This window comes from Phyllostomus discolor, chromosome 9 (assembly GCF_004126475.2).
Source record: "Phyllostomus discolor isolate MPI-MPIP mPhyDis1 chromosome 9, mPhyDis1.pri.v3, whole genome shotgun sequence".
Taxonomy (NCBI): Eukaryota; Metazoa; Chordata; class Mammalia; order Chiroptera; family Phyllostomidae; genus Phyllostomus; species Phyllostomus discolor.
In genome coordinates, this window is record NC_040911.2 from 96,923,884 (window position 1) to 96,943,798 (window position 19,915).

At 48.5% G+C, this 19,915-nt stretch overlaps 1 protein-coding gene and 2 non-coding genes across 3 annotated transcripts in view; 2 read left to right on the forward strand and 1 right to left on the reverse strand.

Annotated features, from left to right (window-relative positions):
- Positions 1 to 19,915, forward strand: part of ARFGEF2 (ADP ribosylation factor guanine nucleotide exchange factor 2) — an 85,813-nt gene that overhangs the window by 46,978 nt on the left and 18,920 nt on the right. The window contains exons 22-30 of the mRNA XM_028523736.2: positions 2,296 to 2,443; positions 3,780 to 3,879; positions 5,095 to 5,135; positions 5,238 to 5,407; positions 9,402 to 9,553; positions 12,866 to 13,038; positions 15,628 to 15,788; positions 17,001 to 17,131; positions 17,277 to 17,406. Of these exons, the coding sequence (XP_028379537.1) occupies positions 2,296 to 2,443; positions 3,780 to 3,879; positions 5,095 to 5,135; positions 5,238 to 5,407; positions 9,402 to 9,553; positions 12,866 to 13,038; positions 15,628 to 15,788; positions 17,001 to 17,131; positions 17,277 to 17,406 (1,206 nt within the window). The remainder of the gene's footprint in view (positions 1 to 2,295; positions 2,444 to 3,779; positions 3,880 to 5,094; positions 5,136 to 5,237; positions 5,408 to 9,401; positions 9,554 to 12,865; positions 13,039 to 15,627; positions 15,789 to 17,000; positions 17,132 to 17,276; positions 17,407 to 19,915) is intronic.
- On the reverse strand, positions 723 to 842 carry LOC114507170. Its single transcript, XR_003685440.1, has one exon. It is a non-coding gene; the product is annotated as a small nucleolar RNA SNORA32 (small nucleolar RNA).
- Positions 13,904 to 14,067, forward strand: LOC114507187. The gene has a single exon (XR_003685456.1). It is a non-coding gene; the product is annotated as a U1 spliceosomal RNA (small nuclear RNA).

Genomic DNA, 19,915 nt, shown 5'->3' on the forward strand with positions numbered 1-19,915 from the left:
GTGAGAGAAGAAAGATAAAGGTGTTATTAAAAACCAACACTGGGGAAATATGGTCACAGCATATTAAATAACGAGTCATAGTAACACCTTGCGAGCCATCATCCCTTGTGCCACACACACACAGAGTGGGGTTTGAGAGGATAAACAGAAGTGTTAGCATCCTGAGGGATAGGATTACGGAGGTGATTTTTTCCTTAAATTTGGTGTGTAACCTCTACCATGTGTCTACATGTATTCCTTTTTGCTGTAGGGAGAAAACTGAGGAGTAGAGGTGAGGGTATTGAGAACGGTGGGGACTGTGATGCCAAAGACGAAAACTGCTGTCAGCCCCGTGTCCCCCTCCTGCACCAGGATTGGATGGTGGCGTGGAAAGGCCTGGAGCCAGACCCCTGGGGTCTGGTCTGGGATCCACTGCTCCTGCCTGCGGGGATGGGCAGGTTGCATAGACTGTGGACTGCACCGTTCTCTCTCTGTGGCTTACGGGGTTGCTGTGAGCATGAGAGGAGTTACCTGGCAGCGAAGGGCTTTGGGCTGGGTGTGGCAGGTGCCCCGGGCTCAGTAGTTGTCGGCTCTCAGCACGGTGCTCGTGGCCAGACCTTGGTCCCTGCGTACCCAGCCTCTCCTTCCTCTGTCACAACCCCGGAGCGTTCCATGTTAGAAAAGGTGGAGGAGGGGTGGTGTTATTTTTATTGAGTTGGGAGCTTTTATTTTTTTAATTTATAAAATGTTCCCAATAGGCTGAATGCTAGCAATATAGCAGGAAAAAACCTAGTGGAAAAATATTTTGTGGTCATGTCCACGGCAAATGAGAAACTGTATTCTGAAAGCCTTGGTAATGACCATTAGTTGGGTTCTTTTTTAAAGAAATAACTTCTTCTGAGGAGTCACAGTACCTAGTGACTCAACGAACAGCTGCTTTCTCTCCTCGAACCTCTTTAGCCTGAGAGGTATGAAGCGTGTGGGGCTCCTGCTGGGTACCATGCGTACAGCAGGGCCCGGAGACCCTGCACGTGAGTCAGCCACCTGTTTGATGGCCAGAAACCTTGAGAAATCAGGGTGGAGCCAGTACGTTTTTGACCTTGTGTTGCTGACCTGCTTGAGGTAGGCGTACCCCCGGCTTCTGGAAAAGGGAGGGCATTAATAGTTTACTAGTGATAATTGAATAGCATGCTGTGTGGACCAATGGCTTTTTTTTTTTTTTTTTTGTAAAAATGAAGTACTTTTCTCAGTCAAGAGGAAGGCAGTCTATGAGATACTCAGTGGTGCTCAGTGGATGGTCGAGTCCCATAGTCTGGGACTGGATTGCAGATCAGCACGAACGGCAAAACCCAGCTTTAGTCAGGGGTTCCCTGAAAACTGCCTGGGACGGCTTCGCCCGGACATCCGTGTGCCGTGTCTCAGTGGGTTTCCTGCAGCTGGTTTCGCCTCCAGCAGGAGTGGAGACCAGCTTCTGCGTCCTCGGGCCAGCGCCCGGTGAGAGAGCTTGTGTGCAGGAGTGTGCGCTCACGCCGGAACCACCCCCAGGGCTGTGAGGCCGTCTTCCCCCCCACCGCACACTCCTTCTAGGGCACGAGCTCCTCCGCTCAGGGGACCAGGTGGTAGCTGCCCGCTGTGTCAAGTGCTGGGGGTCCAGTAGCGAGCAAGGAGTTCATGTCCCGGTGGCACTAAAGACGGAGGACAAATAATTATTTGGCATAATACCAGCATGTGTGACCAGGGGAGGGTGTGTGGTCTCGGAGTGGTCAGAGCGGGTCTCTCTGAGGGACACATTCCTGAGCTGGGAGTCGAAGGAGTGAGCCATGGGGAAAGGCATAAGGAACAGCGAGCGTAAAGGCCCTGGGGCAGGACCAGACAGGTCAGGTTAAAGGAACCGCAGATAGGTTCACTCGCTGTACAGAGGGGAAGGGAGGTGGAGGTGGCTGAGTCAGGTTAGCTGGCGCACTCTGAGTGGCATGGTGGGTGGAGTCTCCTTCTCCAGTCAAGTATCTTTCTTTTCTGTCTTGAGCACTTACTAAGTTTGCATCATTAAACATTTATATCACATGACTCCATTGTGCCAGCTTTTCTTTTGCTAATTTTCTCTCTCCCTTCTTAATAGGTTTTGGGGGTTTTTAAGTGAAGACTCATCTATATCCACACTCAGGGACTAGGGAAACCATCCTAAGACTCTCAGATTTTACTCTTCCCTGAGCAGCTGTGTGTTTAAAAGAACTCTCTAATGACTAATTTAAGATCGTGGTGCCCTTTTCAGGCTATAAAATGGGAACTCATGTCTTCATGCCTTCTTTTCACTAGATCTTGAAATGCATCAGCCAGCTGGAGCTCGCCCAACTCATAGGGACCGGTGTGAAGACGCGCTACCTGTCCGGGGCTGGGCGTGAAAGAGAAGGAAGCCTGAAGGGCTACACGTTGGCCGGAGAAGAGTTCATGGGCCTCGGCCTCGGTAAGACGCCAGGCCCTGCCCTCGGCTGCCCGGCAGGGGCTCCCGGGTTAGCTGGGACGAAGCACTTCCTGTCTCCTCAGGACTGTCACGTAAACCGTTCTCCTGCTGTGCCAGCCAAGGGCGTGCGGTTATTAATGGAAGTGCTGCTTCGGCAGTCTAGTTGTGATGAACGGTCAAGTGAACACCGGTTTTCTCGGCGGCAGCAGGGTGCATGACTTCTCTCTGTACATAAAGCTAGGGGGGAAGCCACCTCAGACAGGCTACAGCTTTAGGACCTGCTGTTAGAAGGATGGGTATGTTTATCTCCAGATTTCAGAGGGTAGTGTCAGCCTCTTCCATGTTCATGTGGGTGGCTTTTTAAACAGCCTTCGTGCGAAAGTAGAATCATCTCTGGCTCTGTGCTGGATTGAGAGACTCTTGCAGTGATACTGCCCGTTAGCCAAGTGGGCAGCCACGTTCCGAGCTCTCAGTTTGTACATTTTTAACTCATTTACTCCTTGTGGCAACTCAGTGAGATGGGGACTATTATTCCCATTTTGTAAGTGAGGAAAGTGAGGTACAGGGCTGAACTGACTCAAGCAGGGGTGTCAAGCTCATTTTCACCCGGGGCCACATCGGCCTCGCGGTTGCCGTCAAAGGGCCGAATGTAACTTTAGGACTGTACAAATGTTAACTAACTGCTCCTCACCAGTCAGTGAGAGCTCGGCACTGCCGCCGGGTAGACACAAGGTGCCAGATTCGGCCTGCAGGCCTTGTGTTTGCCACCTGTGGACTAGAGCAAGGCCGCACTGCAAGCAGGCGGCAGAGGCAGGTGTCAAGTGCAGGCCGTCTGATTGCAGAGAGTAGGCTCCTGGGTTGGGCACAGCGTGGTGGGACAGTACCGGGTAATGGTTAGAGGCCTGGACTCGATGAAAGTGGGGGCGTGTAATAGCACCTACTTCCTGGGGAGAGTGTGAGGGTGACTGGGGTGATGTCCTGGAATGTCACGCTGAACGTTCAGCAGGTGTGAACCATTACGTATTCTAGGAGCTCTGGGTTGTGTCCATTAATTCAGATTTGTTTTCCTTAATATGGGCATTGAATACTATAGAAATGTAAAAGTCTATCAAGAAAGGGAGATGGTTGATACAGGCCAGGGAAGTTGTAATAACAGTGCATTTTAAAAGCTAAATGCCAAAACCCCTGTTCATTTTTATTCCGTCATCAGAAGAAGGGTTTTTCGCCTACAGACCATTCTCATTTCTGTCTCTTGTGTGCATGTCGATGTCGTGGGGTACTTTGCTCTGGATACCTGACTGTCTGGGAAGCACTGTTGACTGTGCGCGCTGTGTTTCAGGTAACCTGGTGAGTGGCGGAGTGGACAAGAGACAGATGGCCAGTTTCCAGGAGTCGGTTGGGGAGACCAGCTCGCAGAGTGTGGTCGTGGCCGTAGACAGGTAATGACTGTGTTCTCCAGGGAACTGGACTGCCCAGGGGCTTGGCGTCCTCTCTGTCAGCGATTTTCAACCGTTTTCTTTCTTTTTTTTCTTTTTAAATTTTATTTATTTATTTTTAGAGAGAGGCAAAGGGAAAAAGAAAGGGAGAGAAACATCAGTGTTCCAGAGAATCATTGATCAGTTGCCTCTTGCTCACCCCCAGCCAGGGATCTGGCCCCCAACCCAAGCATGTGCCCTAATAGGGAATCCAACCAGGGACCTTTCAATGTGCAGGCCAGTGCTCAGCCCACTGAGAAATACCACTCCGGGCAATTTTCAACCTTTTTCATCTCATGGCACACACAAACTAATTACTGAAACTCTGCAACACACCAAAAAATATGTTTTTTTGCTGATCTGACCAAAAAAAAATAGATATAATTTTGATTCGTTCACACTGGACAGCTGTTGTGTTGGCTGTTTTTATTTTTTAATTTGACAATCTAAGGGAAAAGAGGCCAGTGCCTCTGACCAAATAGTCAGGTATTGCATGGTTTAAAAATTCTTGTGACGCGCTGGTTGAAAATCACTGCTCTCTCTGTGCGGTCACTAGGTGAATGGCTCCTAACATGTTAGATGGCTGTACATGGTGTCAGGTCCGGGTCACTCAGACTGAGAAAGGTCAGTGTGGTGCGTGTGATCCCCAGCTGCTGAGAGCTTTCACAGTCATCTGAAGTTGGCCCTCAAAACCTTTTCCAGAAAATCGCAACCAAATATGACCAAATTATGTCAAGTTTAAAATGCTACAGTGTTCACAGTGTTACTGAGTTTCAGCTGTTTTTCTTACATGAAACATTTTTACAAGCCTTTGGTAATTCCAAAGCTAAGTTCTGGAAACATGGACTTTGGTGTTTTCTCTCCAGTTATTTTATTGCTCTCACGGAAGAACAGCATTTTGAAAGTTCTCACTCTGCCCCTCGCTCTGTCGTGACATCGTGTGCTATTATGTTTTGACCCCCCCCCCTTCCTAGGTGTCACTTTCTCTGTCAGCGTAGGTGTTCCCCTTCTCAGCTCAGCCTGTAGGCCGGTTCTGTACCCCCGATGCCTCGTCACTTGTTTTAAAGTGGAGGCACCAGCCCTGAAATGTTTCCTTTCTCCCTGTCTCAGTGTTTGAAATCGAAACTTAGGCTCCCAAATCTAATTTTTATTTTTTGATGTCTGAAATTTACCCTGTAGAATTTTTACTGGATCTACGAGACTGGATGGAAATGCAATAGGTACGTATTTGACTCCCCTGTGACCACTGCAGAAGCCTCGAGTTGTGACTGTCTGGCCGTCACTAACCAGGCCTCGCATGTATCGTTGGGTCTGGCCTGCAGTTGACTTTGTCCGCTGGCTGTGCGCCGTGTCCATGGATGAGCTGGCTTCCCCCCACCACCCCCGCATGTTCAGCCTGCAGAAGATTGTGGAGATCTCGTACTACAACATGAACCGGATCCGACTGCAGTGGTCCCGGATATGGCACGTGATTGGAGACCACTTCAATAAGGTAACCCTTACAATTCCAAAACCAGTCCACCGATGTCCATAAACAGGCGGGCTTTGAAAAAAGTGATTGAGAATTTAGGTGCCTATTATTCACTTTCCCTGTGGAGTCAAGGACAGCCTGGCAGGAGTGGTAGCAAACGTACATGTTGATAGAACTCATGGGGAATACATTAAAAAAGCTGTGGTGTTGCAAAAACTTTAATATCCCATATCTAGGATGTAAGCTAAAAGCCCAAAGGTCTTATAGTCATTCAACAAACATATTGGTGTTTGGAAGCATTGTGAAATCCTAAAGTGCTTTCTGAAAAGATTGCTCCATATAATTTCACTATTAAATGTCATTATTTCTTACATTCTGACTTTTATTGCCACCACTCTCCTGAAACGTTTGTAGAGACAACTAATACTTGTTTTTAAATCAGAAATAAGCAAAAGACTTCTGTGTTCTGAAACTGACAACTGATAAGAGAAAACCTGACTTTCTCTCCACAGGAGGTTTCATTATATACATGTAGACACGCGCACACACGTATTGACCAAATAAAAAGAAATCAGAAGAATATATATGTATTATGTATGTGTATGTGTATCTGTGATGTCATTTGCTTCAAAAGGGAAAGTAACAGCTTAATAACACTGTTCCCTACCGAACACATGTCATAATTTCAAAAAAAAATTTCCTCACACCTGGAGATAGTGTTATATAATACAGATGCTTAGAAATAGTATCAGTAGAAAACAATTCATCCAAAAGGGAATCACTCTTTCCACATCGAGTAGAAGAAAATCATGAAAAGAAGCCACCTGCCATTTGGCTGCGGAGCAAGCCGCAGAGTGCTGATAAGTGGCGTGTCGCATCTGCTGGTTTCTGTGGTGTGAACACCCCACCAGCACCAGTGTACAGCTAGCGACACGATGCCACTGCGTGCAGGTGGAGGCAGAACTGGGCACTGTTGGCTCTCGCGGGCAGCTTCTGGCGGGCTCCCGGTCCCCACCGAAACGAGGCATCGTCTGATGTCTCGCTTCTGACTTGGTACAGCAGCTAATCAGAGCTTCTGTTTACTCTATGTCCTTACTAATAGCTCCAGGTAAGGTGTCAATACCTCACACCACCTTTTAACAAGCTGCGTGAGTGCCTTGTACCAGGCAGTGGGCAGGTGAGTTCCCTGCCCCGTGGCGCTCACCCACATGTTACGGTAAAATAACTGGTGGTAGAGGGCCCGGCGATACAGTGTGTCAGGCCTCTCTGGAGGTGACCTCTCATCTGAACCCTCAGTGAGGGGACAGCCACAAGAGCCTGTAGATGACCCAGAGCAACTGGTGGCTGAGTGAACGGTCACACTGTCATCTGGAGTCACCTCACTCAGCAACCGTCTTCCCCACTGTTCTGGGTAGATAAATCCTTGCCAGACTAGTCGACATAATTGGCGTGAACTTGCTGGAGAAAGAAAACGTGCCCCGTCTCTGTTAGCGTGCCCTGTGCCTGTCCTCGTGTCCAGGCCTGCGGCTGCTGAGCGTGCACAGACGTTGTCGTTTCTTCCACGGATCTTCTGGCTAACCGTGGCGGCATCCTTCTTTTCTTTCAGACGTGGCTGTCCAAAAGTGTCTTGGTGAACATTCCCCAACTCTTCAAAGTCCAGATTTCGTGTTCGGTGGGACTTCTTTTTGGGGAGCGGGTAGAGCGGGAGTCATCACTTTGTCCAGGTTCCTTTTCCCACCTGCAGTTCAGTTGCCAGGACCCTGTACGTGCCAGGCCTCGGCGGTCTGTGGGTCACCTCTGGGCGGGCCTGGGATGGACCGGGGCTGGCAGACAGCAGTCGGACGCTTCGTGGTGGCCAGCTTCCTTGCAGACGTCTGCCCGTCCCGTCTGATCCGGGCCGTCAGGCATGGAGTGTGGGAAACGCAGTTGCTCGCTCTGGGCTCTGGGCTCGTTACTGTTTCCACCTCATCCTCAGAAGGATGCCTGCTTCCCTTGGGGAGCTGGAGCCCAGGAGAGTCTCGTGGGTCTGAGGGATGGTGGCTCAGGACGGGTGTGGCTCTCGGGTGCTGGCAGTCACTGAACAGTCACATGTTTCATTTCTTCTGAGCTAGGGCGCTCGTGTGTTCTGGGGTGTGCAGCGCTGCACAGTGAGCCTGGCATGTATTCCCGAACCAGGGATTCCTGAATTCTTCTGGATTTTTAGGAGGGGAATATTCTTTTTATTAGTCTCTAATTACATGAACATTACGTCAACACCTTAAAAAAAATCACAGCTAATAAATCTTGGACCATCATCACCCCCGACAGGACCCTCCCCAAAGCTAATCGTTAGCAGTTTGGTGTATATGTTTCCAGACATTTTTCTGTACACATACACATGTAGGTATGCATGGAAATGTAGACAGCATTGTCTTGGTTCTGCCTTTTTTGAAAAATGATATTACATATATTTTATAATTTCTTAGCAAGGACTCCTAAAGACTTAACTACACCAGCATATATGAATTCATTGGGGTTTTTTTAGTTGTGGGAAAACATAACAAAACTTTCTATTCTAGCCATTTATAAACGCAGAGTTCAGAAGTGCGAAGTGCACGCACACTGCTGTGAAACAGACCTCCAGAGCGCTGTTCATCCCGCAGAGCTGAGACCCTGCGCCCGTGAGGCAGGGACTCCCCGTTTCCCTCGCCCCGGCCCTGGAGGCCGCCCTTCTGCTCTCGGCACGACCGGGACGGCTCCGGTGCCTCACAGAAGTGGGATCACGCAGTGTTTGTTCTTGCGTGTCCGGCTGGTTTCGCCCAGAGCCATGTCCGCAAGGCTCGTCCGTGTTGGAGCCTGTGACAGAATTTCCTTCTTTTTTTTTTAAGACTGGATTATTCTTTCTAACTGCCAGATGTGATTCCATGCATGTGAACACTTTTCTATTGATGTCTTTGTTGTTTTATTACAAATGATATGGCATCGTGATTCTTGTTAAAAATCAAACATTTTGCAGCCAGACCCCGTCAGTGGAATTTCTCGCCTGGAGCAGCCCCCGCACAGCGCCCCCGCCCCTTGTCAGGGTTCCGGCGGCAGGCGCTCCCTCGCTCTGCGTTTGGGCACCTTCTTGAGGGGACAGTCTGAGAAACACCAACCAGATACACACCCATAACCCCAGTCCCCGACAGGAGGTGAACCACACACAAGTGCCATTGTAAGGAAATGGAGAAGCCTCGCTATTTCTGCTGAATTTTCCTTTTTTTTTTTAAGAAAAAATTTTGTTAACTTTTTAAAAATCATTTTATTTATTTATTTTTAGAGAGAAGGGGAGGGAAGGAGAAAGGGAGAGAAACATTCAAGTGTGGTTTCCTCTCACATGCCCCACACTGGGGACCTGGCCCACAACCCAGGCATGCGTCCTGACTGGGAATCGAACCAGCAACCCTTTGACTCGTAGGCCGGTCAGTGCTCACTCAGTCCACTGAGCCACGCCAGCCAGGGCTGAACTTTCTGAGGATGATACTCATTTGTAATCATTTGCTGTAGGTGGCAGACATGGGCCGTATAGAAAGGCTTCACAGAGGCTTTAAAGTCTTTTGACCTTTTTTGTATATTTGGGGGATTGTACACACGGGGGATTGTTTAATGGGTGTGGAGTTTCAGTTCTGCAAGATGAAAATCGTTCTGGAAGTTGGTTGCACAGCAGTGTGAATGTCTTTAACACGACTGAACTGTGCGTTTAAAAATGGTTAATGTGGTACAATTTGTGATAGGTGTATTTTGCCACAATTTTTAACACATTACATAGCACGTTTTGAAAGCACTTCTAATGAAATGTGCAATACTGATCTTTCATCATCAACCTTAACACAAAATTGTGCAGGGCACAGCCAGGAGATACCTTTTGTTTCCTCCTTAGCTGTGTGTGTCCCAGAGCACCTGTCTTAAAGGCAGGGCGTCCACTGTCGAGGCCAGAACCCCACGTCCACGGGGGTTGCGCTCTGCCTGTTTGACCTCCCTTCCTGTTCCTGCTCAGGTTGGCTGCAACCCTAACGAAGACGTGGCTATCTTTGCTGTGGACTCGTTAAGGCAACTCTCCATGAAGTTTCTGGAGAAGGGAGAATTAGCCAACTTCCGTTTCCAGAAAGATTTTCTGAGGCCCTTTGAGCATATCATGAAGAAAAACAGGTACGTGCATTGTTTTGAAAGACCTTTGGTCAAATTCCCCATTGGGCTCCTAAAAAGACCCCCCCATAATTACTAACCACATATTTTTTTCCTCCTTTCATAGTGGAAGCAAATGAAATGAACAGCTCTAAGTTTTTGGTGCAGCGGGGGGACTTTCAGGCATAACCCTTTATGTCGGCCCCACCCCTAAAAAGGGCCCTTCAGACCTGCTTGGATCACTGCTGTAAAAAGGAAAAGGAAAGCTCATAGGCTTAATTGCTTCGAGCCTATGTGAGCCATTTGAAGTAGCAAAAAGGGGCAGCAGAGGTCTCTCTGATATACTTCTCCTTTTCTTGGTGTCCGTATCCTTTACCCTATTGCTTATTTTAAGAGAACTAAAGTGAAGCCCCTCTGAGCCTGGCATCACCCCTGACTTTTGCATTTGCACAGAAACACCCCCTCCTGCCCCGGCGCACTGTTGGGAGAGCCGCAGGGGCCTGGGGCCTCCTGGGGCGGAGCACCGCGCTCCAGCCTGCCGGGCGGGTGGGCGGGCGGCCCGATGGCCCCAGAGCCCCTCGTCTCCTACCTCCAGGCCTTCCCTGCCTGTCCTGCCGGTGTCCCGCAGCATTTGAAAAGGGCCAGAATACGTTTAGGATTGTGTTGCCAGCCATTCGCAGACCCTGTTGGTGGAACTGTAACTTCCTATGACATTTTCAGTGGTATTTTGGCAACATACATACATCAAGAATCTTAATATTTTTGTGCCCCTTGACTCAGTAATTCTATAACCATCTCCTAAGCAGTTAATTTGAAACACAGTGTTGCGAGTCACACAAAATAGTTTAAAAAAACAGAAACCAGCCCTGGCCAGTATGGCTCAGTTGGTTAGAGGGTCGACCTGTAACTGAAAGGTCCCTGGTTCAATTCCCAGTCAGGGCATGAGCCTAGGTTGCAGGTTTGGTCCCCAGTCCCAGTGCATATGGGAGGCAAACAATTGATGCTTCTCTTGTATCCGTGTTTCTCTTTCTCCCTTCTTCTTGCTCTAAAGCAATGAAAAAATGTCCTTGGGTGAGGATTTAAAAAGAAAACAAAACAAAACCAGAAACCACCTAAATATACACGTGTTAAAGTCACTGTTGGTACAGTCACAACATGGAATTTTATGCAGCTGTTAAAATCACTCACAAAGTTTATAAGATGGGGAATACTTAATAGTTCAATGAAAAGGGCGGGTTATAGAATCGGACAGAAAGTATGAGGAGGAGAGTGATATATAGTTCCCCATATACAACACTATACCATCATATTAAGGAATTTTTTTCTTTCATTTTATTTTTTCACATTTTCTAAAATGTTTACTAATGTCCCCATATATTACTGTTAACAGTCAGATAAAAACCATTTTAATAAACATTTTTAGTTCTTGCCAGCAGGTTGCTTTTTCCCCATGGGGAAACAACCATGAATTCAGGTGCATTGTCAAAGTCATCTAGGTCTGTATCTGTCCCCCAGTATCACAGGTGGCAGGTTTGCTTTGTGGATTTTTAGCTAATTTTTAACTGCTTTGACTTTCTCCTTATCTTCTCTAAATGACCTTTCTATTATTATCACTAGTCTGGGGCCAGCAGACAAACATGAATGTTGTCCTAAGCCAGATGACATTTTCAAGCAGGGGAAGTCTGCAATCCAAAAGCCACTGTGCCGACTCTCAGAGCCAGGGCTGTAGGAGCCGTAGGTTTGTGTGGCCTCGCCCCCTGCTGTCTGTGAGGTGACAGAGGGCACCGAGGAACTGCGTGTGCCTCAGGAGGCTGCAAGACATACATGCTAGTCTGTTACAGACACCCAGCTGACACCATGTTGAATCTCAAAGTGGCTTCAGAAAATGGGCCGTTTTTTCTATCTCCATTTTTGTTTTATAATAATTTAAAATATTACATCTAACACCTGAATTCCAGGCTCCCTGAAGATGGGTTTGAGAATTAATTCTCTCATCTTCTCGAGCTGGGCCTTCTAGATCAATAAACCTTTTCTTTCTCCTCCAACCCCTGCCAAAAAGTAAGTGTGTGTGTGTGTGTGTGTGTACTTCCATCCATGTAAATGTGCTTGCCATACATGTATATCCCTGCCCAGACATCTAAGAGGAGACAGACACACTACGAATTTAGGAATGGTTATCCGTGGGTGGTACAATTATGAGTGTATTAGTCTAAATGTTTTAGGCCAGAAAAGCCAACCAACAATGGCCTAAACCACAAGGCCCTGTATTGTTTACCTCATGAGTCAGCGGCAGGCAGCCCCATCTTTGGTTTCATAGCCCAGACTGTCACCAGGGACCCAGGTTCTTCCCATTGCTTTGTTTGGCCGTCCACAGGGTCACTTTTCATCCTCGAGTCCGTTGCATTCTGACTGTAGGACTGAAGCTCCAGCTCCAGCTGCCGTGCAGCATTCAGAACCAAAATAAAAGGAAAGGGGCAGAGCCTGCCGTGTCTACTCCTTTTAAGACAAACCTTCCCAGAAACTTCTCCCCCGTACTCCTGTAGTTTTTCTCTGGCATCTGGTTAGAGCAGGTCAGGTAGGTCCCCTAGCGTAAGGGAGGCTGGGCTATCGGACACCTGGCACGTGTGCAAGATGGCCGTGTTGTTGTAGACCGTTCGCGGTCCATTTCCTGCAGGTGGGCAGGTTGCTGCCTGGATGAAATCAGAGTTTCTGTTATTTCTGTTACCAGAGAGCTGGGAGGGTGGCTGCTGCGTAGGCCACTGGCTGTCTGCCACAGGGGTTCTTGTATTTTTTTTAATTGGCTATAATATTTTTTAATTCATTTAAGAAGTTTATTTGAGGCCAGCTGCCCACGTTTGCCAGGAAGCAAGTCTCAAGTGCTCTGGAGAATAATAGTTTTGTACCTTCTTGTATGCATGTGAAATTACGAAGGAACCGTAAGGAAAATTACGTGACAATGGGAAAGAGCAAGGCAGGGGTCGGATGACAGGACAGTCAGCAGGATTGTGTGTTCGAAGGTGTGTGAACCTGGATGCACAGAAACAACGGACAGCTCTTGCTGGGCGTGACCGCTCATCGCGACCTGCCCCGCCAGGTGGTTACGGTCAGTCACCCTGGGAGGCTGCTGTCCACAGGAACTCTGTTGTCCACAGCTCCTCTTCTTAGTCAGAAATCGAGCCAAAGGACATGTTCATGACCAGGCTTTGGTCAGATAGCGTCTCTAACTTTTTTTAATGGAACGTGGATTACTGTGTGCTTTAGGGAGATATTTTGGAGTGCTGCTTCCATGTGACGAGCTGCGTTCATGTGTCTTCCCACTGGCCCCTTCCTCCTCAGGTCGCCGACCATCCGGGACATGGTGATCCGCTGCATCGCCCAGATGGTGAACTCCCAGGCGGCCAACATCCGCTCGGGCTGGAAGAACATCTTCGCCGTGTTCCACCAGGCCGCCGCAGACCACGATGGGAACATCGTGGAGCTGGCCTTCCAGACCACGGGCCACATTGTCAGTAAGTGGCTCTGTTGCCTCGTAACATCCCACCTGCACGTCTAGAACAGTGACCATTTATTTCCTGTCTGTTTTGCTCCCCAGAAAGGGCTTCCTTGGTGCAGCTGTACCGTGACACCGTAATGTGCCGGGTGATGTTCTGAGTTTTGACACAGGCTTAGACAAGTGCATAACAGCCCCGTGAGGGAAACCCTGTCAACCCTCACTGTTCGTCGGTTCCGTGTTTGTGAATTCACCTATTGCTAAAATTTTTACATAACCCCATAACCAGTATTCCCGGCGCTTTTTAAACAAGATTTTATTTATTTTTAGAGAAAAGAAAAGGGAGGGTGAATGAGAGGGAGAAAAACATCAGTGTGGTTGCCTCTCATGCGCCCCCTACTGGGGAACTGGCCTGCAACCCAAGCATATGCCCTGACTGGGAATCAAACCAGCGACCCTTTGCTTCACAGGCTGGCACTCAGTCCACTGAGCCACACCAGCCACGGCTATCCCTGGCACTTTTGTGGTCATTTGTGGACATGCATAGAACAGCAAAACCCTCGAGTCACCCAAGGTGCGTGTTCCCAGCTCGTTGAATAAGGCAGTGCTCTGCCTTCTTGTTTCAGCTCTTTTACTGAGAATAAACAAGCGTCCTTTTCGTGGTGTACTCACTGCCTCGTGTTTTTTGCATTTTTGTCTTATTGCTGGTGACTTTGCTGTCTAAAATGGCGCTGAAGCCCTGGCCACGCAACTCAGTTGGTAAGAGCGTCGTGCCAACACGCCAAGGTTGAGGGTTCGATCCCCAGTCAGGGCACATACGAGAATCCACCAAAGAATGCAGAAGTGAGCAGGACAACAGATCCGTGTTCCTCTCAAAAAAAATCATACTTGCCTGGCAGGGGAGATACTGTGATCACAAAGGCGGTTTTCCCAGGGCCAGGCTCACCCGCTGCACTCCAGATGTGCTGGCCCCTGCGATTCCCCCAGATGTGGGAAACTCACCTGCACGATTTGTGGTAGTGGGGGACTGCGTTCGCGCTCCCCCCTAAAGAAAAGACCAATAAATAAAAATGCAAACGCTACGTAAGTACGTAAAATTGGTCTGCAGCGTAGTGCTAACGTGCGGCCCAGTGTCCCTGAGCACAGGAAGGCTGTGTTGTGCCTGCCTTGTGGAAAAAATATGTTGTAGGTAAACTTCATTCGGGCATGAGTTCCAGTGCTTTTGTTGGCTGTAAGTTCGTTGTTAATTAATCAAAAACGTATATTAAATACGCTCTCTTTAGACAGAAGCAGAAAGCAAGTTTATGTATTGGTCGTCTGATGAAGACGCTACGGCCAGAGGCTCCCAGGAGCCTAACCCTGTGTCTCCCCTAGGAGCGACGATTCAGTCCTTGCCAGTTCAGTGTTCCCAGCCACTTTGTAGAAACTAGCATAAGTAACAGGAAGTGACAATACCACTGTCCTAGCCCATTTTACTGGAGGGGATTCCAAGGCACCAAAACTATAGGAGAACAACGTGCCGAGGCCGCGCAGCTCGGAGCTGGTGGGGCAGGTTCACACCGGGCAGCCCAGCCCAGAGCTGGTGCCGGGACCCTCCCCTCTGGCCCGACCAGAGTTTCTGGGCCTGCCTGTGCTCGCGTAACAAGACGTTTACTGCCCCTGGTCTTTGTGGAAATTGGAAGGCATTGGGTCAGCTTTCATCTTTTTCGAGGTCTTTTAACTTTTTGTAAACTTCTTGATACTCATGTATTTCTCTTATGTGATATTTGTAGGGTTTAGAAAACCTTAGGTCTCTAAATTGCTTTTCACCTTAGCTCACTGACCTTCTTCATCTTCACAAAGTCCCACACGGCAAGGCAGTGTGAGGTGTGGTCCTCGGGAGGAAACCCCCAGAGAATAGAGGGACAGGCTCAGGGTCACAGAACGGGGCCAGGGCCTCACGCGGGGCTCAGTGTCTGTCAGGAGACCCCGGCGCGCCAGCTTCGCTCCCACATCAGTGACGGCCTCTCATGAGGTTTCTCCGGCTCCCCTCTGGACTGGCTGAAGTTCAGTGGACACCTTGGCACCCTGGTGCAACTTAGTTTTCCCGTGGCTCCCCATGGCCCTCTCTCACTTCCGTAGGGGCACTTCTCAGGACCTCTGAAGAGGCCCTCCCTGACCACCTGCCTGAGCAGCCCCTCTTAGCTTCTGCCCCTTGGCCAGAGCGCACCCCAGGGTTATCTTACACGCATCCTGACTTAAGTGACTGTTGTCTGTCTCCCCCGTGGAGCACGAGCATCGTGAGGGCAGGAAGTTTGATTCATCATCTCCGTGTCCCCAGGGCCCATAACCATGCTTTACATGTAGTTGGCACTCAGTGTTTATGGAATGAATGACTCTTTGGGTCTTCACACTGTTTCTGGAGCTCAGGAAACACTTTAGACCAAACTGTCCTCAATGCACTTGGTCCTGAATAGTTTACTAAGAAGCACTAGCTTTCACAAAGAGTAACATGCTTTGCTTAGACTTTCACAAGAGAAATCCTCTCTTGAGGGTATGTATATGTCTAAAACCCATTTCTAAATCCTGGCCTTATTTTTTTTTTTAATATATCCCTTTGTCTCCCCAGCAACCATTTTCCAGCACCATTTCCCTGCAGCCATCGATTCCTTTCAGGACGCCGTGAAGTGCTTGTCGGAGTTCGCCTGCAACGCCGCTTTCCCGGACACCAGCATGGAAGCCATCCGGCTCATCCGCTTCTGCGCGAAATACGTCTCCGAGAGGCCGCGGGTACGCACTCCCTTCCTGGCGCATGTGCGCGGTGAAGGGGAGCAGTCGTGGGGCCACAGCCCTTCCTGCAGACCAAGACCTTTCCGGCTGCTCTCCGGGAAATGCGTGTTTGCCTAAACAAGGGGTTTATTTCAAAAGGCTGCCGTTGTGGGGTTATACCTTTTCTGTATTTTGTGAGTCACCCGAACTTTTATATCGTATCCTGCTAATTGATTTGTAGACGATAATAGTATTTTAGCTTTGAATTTTGGCAAAGCTGAAGCTGAAGAAGCTAGACCTTTTATTTGAAGGAAAACAACCCTCCCTGTTAGGAAGTGACATTGTGTCATCGTGACGGGCCTGAGAAATCACATTGGAAAGCACCTTTGGTTTTCTCCTGGGAGTGTTCGGGGTTTTTCTGTTATGTGTCACCTGTTTGAAGAGGCCTGCTAGGTTTAAATGACAGTCTCAAAGCCAAAAAACTGAGTGGAAACAAGCACAGCTAAACTCTGGTGGCCTACACAGATCTCTTAAGCACTCTTTACAGAACTCTAAACACCCGTGTCATGTGTGGTCCCCACAGCAGCTCATTAGGATGCGATAAAAATGAGAGCCACTGTTGGCTGAGCGCCTACTGCATATCAGGCACCATTCCAGGTACTGTCTGTGCGTTGATTTATTCAGTCCCCTCAGCAGACCTGTGAGGTGGGTAACTGTATTCCCACTGTGCAGGGGAATTACCCGAAGCACAGAGAGAAATCGCCAAATGTTAGGTCACCAGAGTTGATAAAGAAATTCTGTGACAACAGACAGTACCACTTCAAGAGCGGTTACAGAGCAGAGGGCTCAAAATGCTGGCTAGGTCTTTACATCTAGACTGTGGAAAGACTGCCAGCTCGTAGCTGCATGACCTTGGGCAGCTTACTTAACCTCTTAGTGCCTCAGTTGATGTGCCTGTAAAATGGGACCACTCTTTCTACCTGCCTCTTGGAATCGTTGTGAGAACTGACAGTCCACACAGAGCACCTTCACAGTTCCTGGCCCATAGCAAGCACTCACTAGTAGCTGCTGCTGCTGCTATTATTTCAGGCACTGTAGTGACATTATAGAAGGACCAGAGATGCTGAATCGTCCCTTGCTGAATGGACATGTGGGGCCTTCCTGTCTGTGTAGTTCCTTTTCAGCTCCTTCCTGCTGCCTGCTAGTCTGCATCCACAGCGACTCTCATTGCAGGTGCTACAGGAGTACACAAGCGATGACATGAACGTGGCTCCCGGTGACAGAGTCTGGGTCCGAGGCTGGTTCCCCATCCTGTTTGAGCTCTCCTGCATCATCAATAGGTGCAAGCTAGACGTGCGGACAAGGTAACCCTGCCCCGTGTGGCGCCCTCCCGTCACTGAATGAGCCTCAGCCTCCTGCTCACCTGACCCCATGCCCCCCCGCCCCCTTCTCGGCTGTGCTCTCCCCCCTCCCCATGCCCTCTTCCGAGCCTGGCTTTGTTTTCTCCAGAGGACTCACAGTCATGTTCGAGATCATGAAGAGCTATGGCCACACCTTTGAAAAGCACTGGTGGCAGGACCTGTTCAGAATCGTGTTCAGGATTTTTGACAACATGAAGCTGCCAGAGCAACAGTCGGAGGTAGGTGAGGGCTAAGGCACCGCCCTGGGTGAGATGGGAGACAGGCCTCTCTGGCCTGTGTCTGCCTCCAGGGGCTGTGTCCTCATCCACACGGAAGTCCTAAATACTGAGCCACTGAACGTGTGTTTTTAAGATGGCACGCCCTTCCCGGCACTCTTCTCCCGTCACCAGCGAGTACAAGAAAGCTCCTCTGCCTGGGACAAGTGAGAGGAAATTCATCCCTGGGCTCCGCCCACGCGGCCCTCAGGCATCATACCTGCCCGACCAGCAGGGCACCTGACTGGGCCGCTTACTGTTGGCTCATGCCAACTTGTGAACAGTCAGTAAAAGCTGGAATGACTCTGGTCCCTTAAAAACACATTAAACAGGTTTCTAATGAAGTTACAGTCGGATGGCGTCAGCAAATACCAGGCCTTTTTTTTTAAAGGGCCTTCAATGCTTCTAGTTGTTATTTCTTCCCTAGGGGAAGAGGGGTGGGGAGAGGGCATTCTAGCTCAAGGTTTTAAGACAGGAAAGTAATTTTTTTACCTTCTTTTAGGAACAGCACTCCCTCCCCTACTCCCACCCCCATGTAAAGGAATACATGCTTGGTGTGGAATATTAGGCGTGCACAAATATTCATCACTTTGCTGTTCAGACATCAGAGCTACTGTTTTGGCAGACGTCCCTCCCTCTTTCACATGGATTCAGTTGGGTTGAGGTCATAGTATAGGTACAGTTTTTAACCTTATTTTAAAATAATTAAATTTTTTCTTTATTATAGAACAAAGCGGAAAACAGAAAAACAAAGAAAAAATTTAAACACACACAGTTCCAAACCTCCACAGGGACCACTTCCGACCCATTCAGACATGCCGTGTGTGTGTGTGTGTGTGTGTGTGTGTGTGTGTGTGACACACCTTGTTTCATAGAAATGGGATCCCCTCGCACATACTGTAAACTGCTCTTCGACTTACTCTGAATGTTTCTCTACAACCGAGTCTAGTCTTCTATGGCGTTTTTAAGGACTGCAAACCATTCCTGTCTGTGGACGTTCCATAGTCCATGGAAAATTGTTTCCCGTCTTTCTTTCTTCAGAAAGCACTGGAATGGATGTTTTTGCAGCTACGCTTTTGCTTATTCTCTTACTTTTTCGGGCTTGTGCACTAGTGAGGCTTTTGACACACACTTCTAAGCTGACCTCCAAATACACTTGTGGCTGCTCACACTTCTGCCAGCCGTGCTCGGAGGTCCGGCTTCCCCTTACCCACTCCGGCCCTGCGTAGTTTAACTTATTTAATCATTAATTCGATAGGCCCAAGTGTCATATTAAAAACGTTAAATTGCTAGCAAGGTTGCGTGTTTTCCCTCATGTCGTTGGTCACACGTGTTCCTCTGTGAACTGTCTTTTCACGTCCTTAGCCCATCTGTTAGGTTGTTCATCTCTTTCCTATTGATCTATGAGTTTTTTAATACAAAAGTAACATAGCACATCCTCACATAAATTTCAGATGATTTTGCCCAGTTTGTTTTCTCTTTTCCTTTTTGGAAAATTTTAGCTTTTAAGTAACCACATCTGTCAGTTTTTTTCACTATGGTTTCCACTTTCTTGGGATCGTGCTTAGCAAGCCTTCCTTTTTTCATGATTATATAAATCTGTGTATTTCTTGTAATCGCACAGCCTCGTTTTTTGTTTCTTTTGGCTTTATTGAGAGATAATTGACACACAGCATGGTGTAAGTTTAAGGTGTATTGTACAATGACTTGACTTAACATATCTTTTCAAAAGATCACCACAATCAGTTTAGCTAACATCCATCATCTCGAATAGATACAGAAGGGAAAAAACACATTTTGCTCTTGTCAGGAGAAGTTTTAGGAGCTCTCAGAGCCTCTCACATGCACCACGCCGAGTTGTTGCCTGCAGGCGCCCTGTTGTGCGTCACCCTTGGTACTCACGCATCTCACAGCCGGAAATTTCTACCTCTGACCCCTTTACTAAATTCCTCCACTCCCCACCCATCACCTCTGGAAACCGTAAATCTTATCTCTTTGTCTATGAGTTTGTTTTTTTGGATATATTTTTTTAAGATTCCATAAACTAGTACTCTGGCTAGTGTGGCTCAGTGGATTGAGCGCACTGGCCTGTGAACCAAAGGGTCGCTGGTTTGATTCCCTGTCAGGGCACATGCCTGGGTTGTGGGCCAGGTCCCCGGGGGGGGGGGGGGGGACACACAAGAGGCACCCACACACTGGTGTTTCTCTCCCTCTCTTTCTCCCTCCTTTCCAGTCTCTCTAAAAATAAATAAAATCTTATTTAAAAAGATTCCATGCAATAGTGAGATTATAGAGTCAGTATTTGTCTTTGACTTATTTCTTAGCGTAACGCCCTCAGGGTCCATTCATGTTGTCACAAATGGCAGGATGTGTTTCCTTGTTATGGCTGAGTAGTGTTCCATTGTGTGTGTGCGCCATGTCTTCTGTATCTGTTCATGCATAGCAGACACCAAGGTGGTGTCTGTGTCTCTGC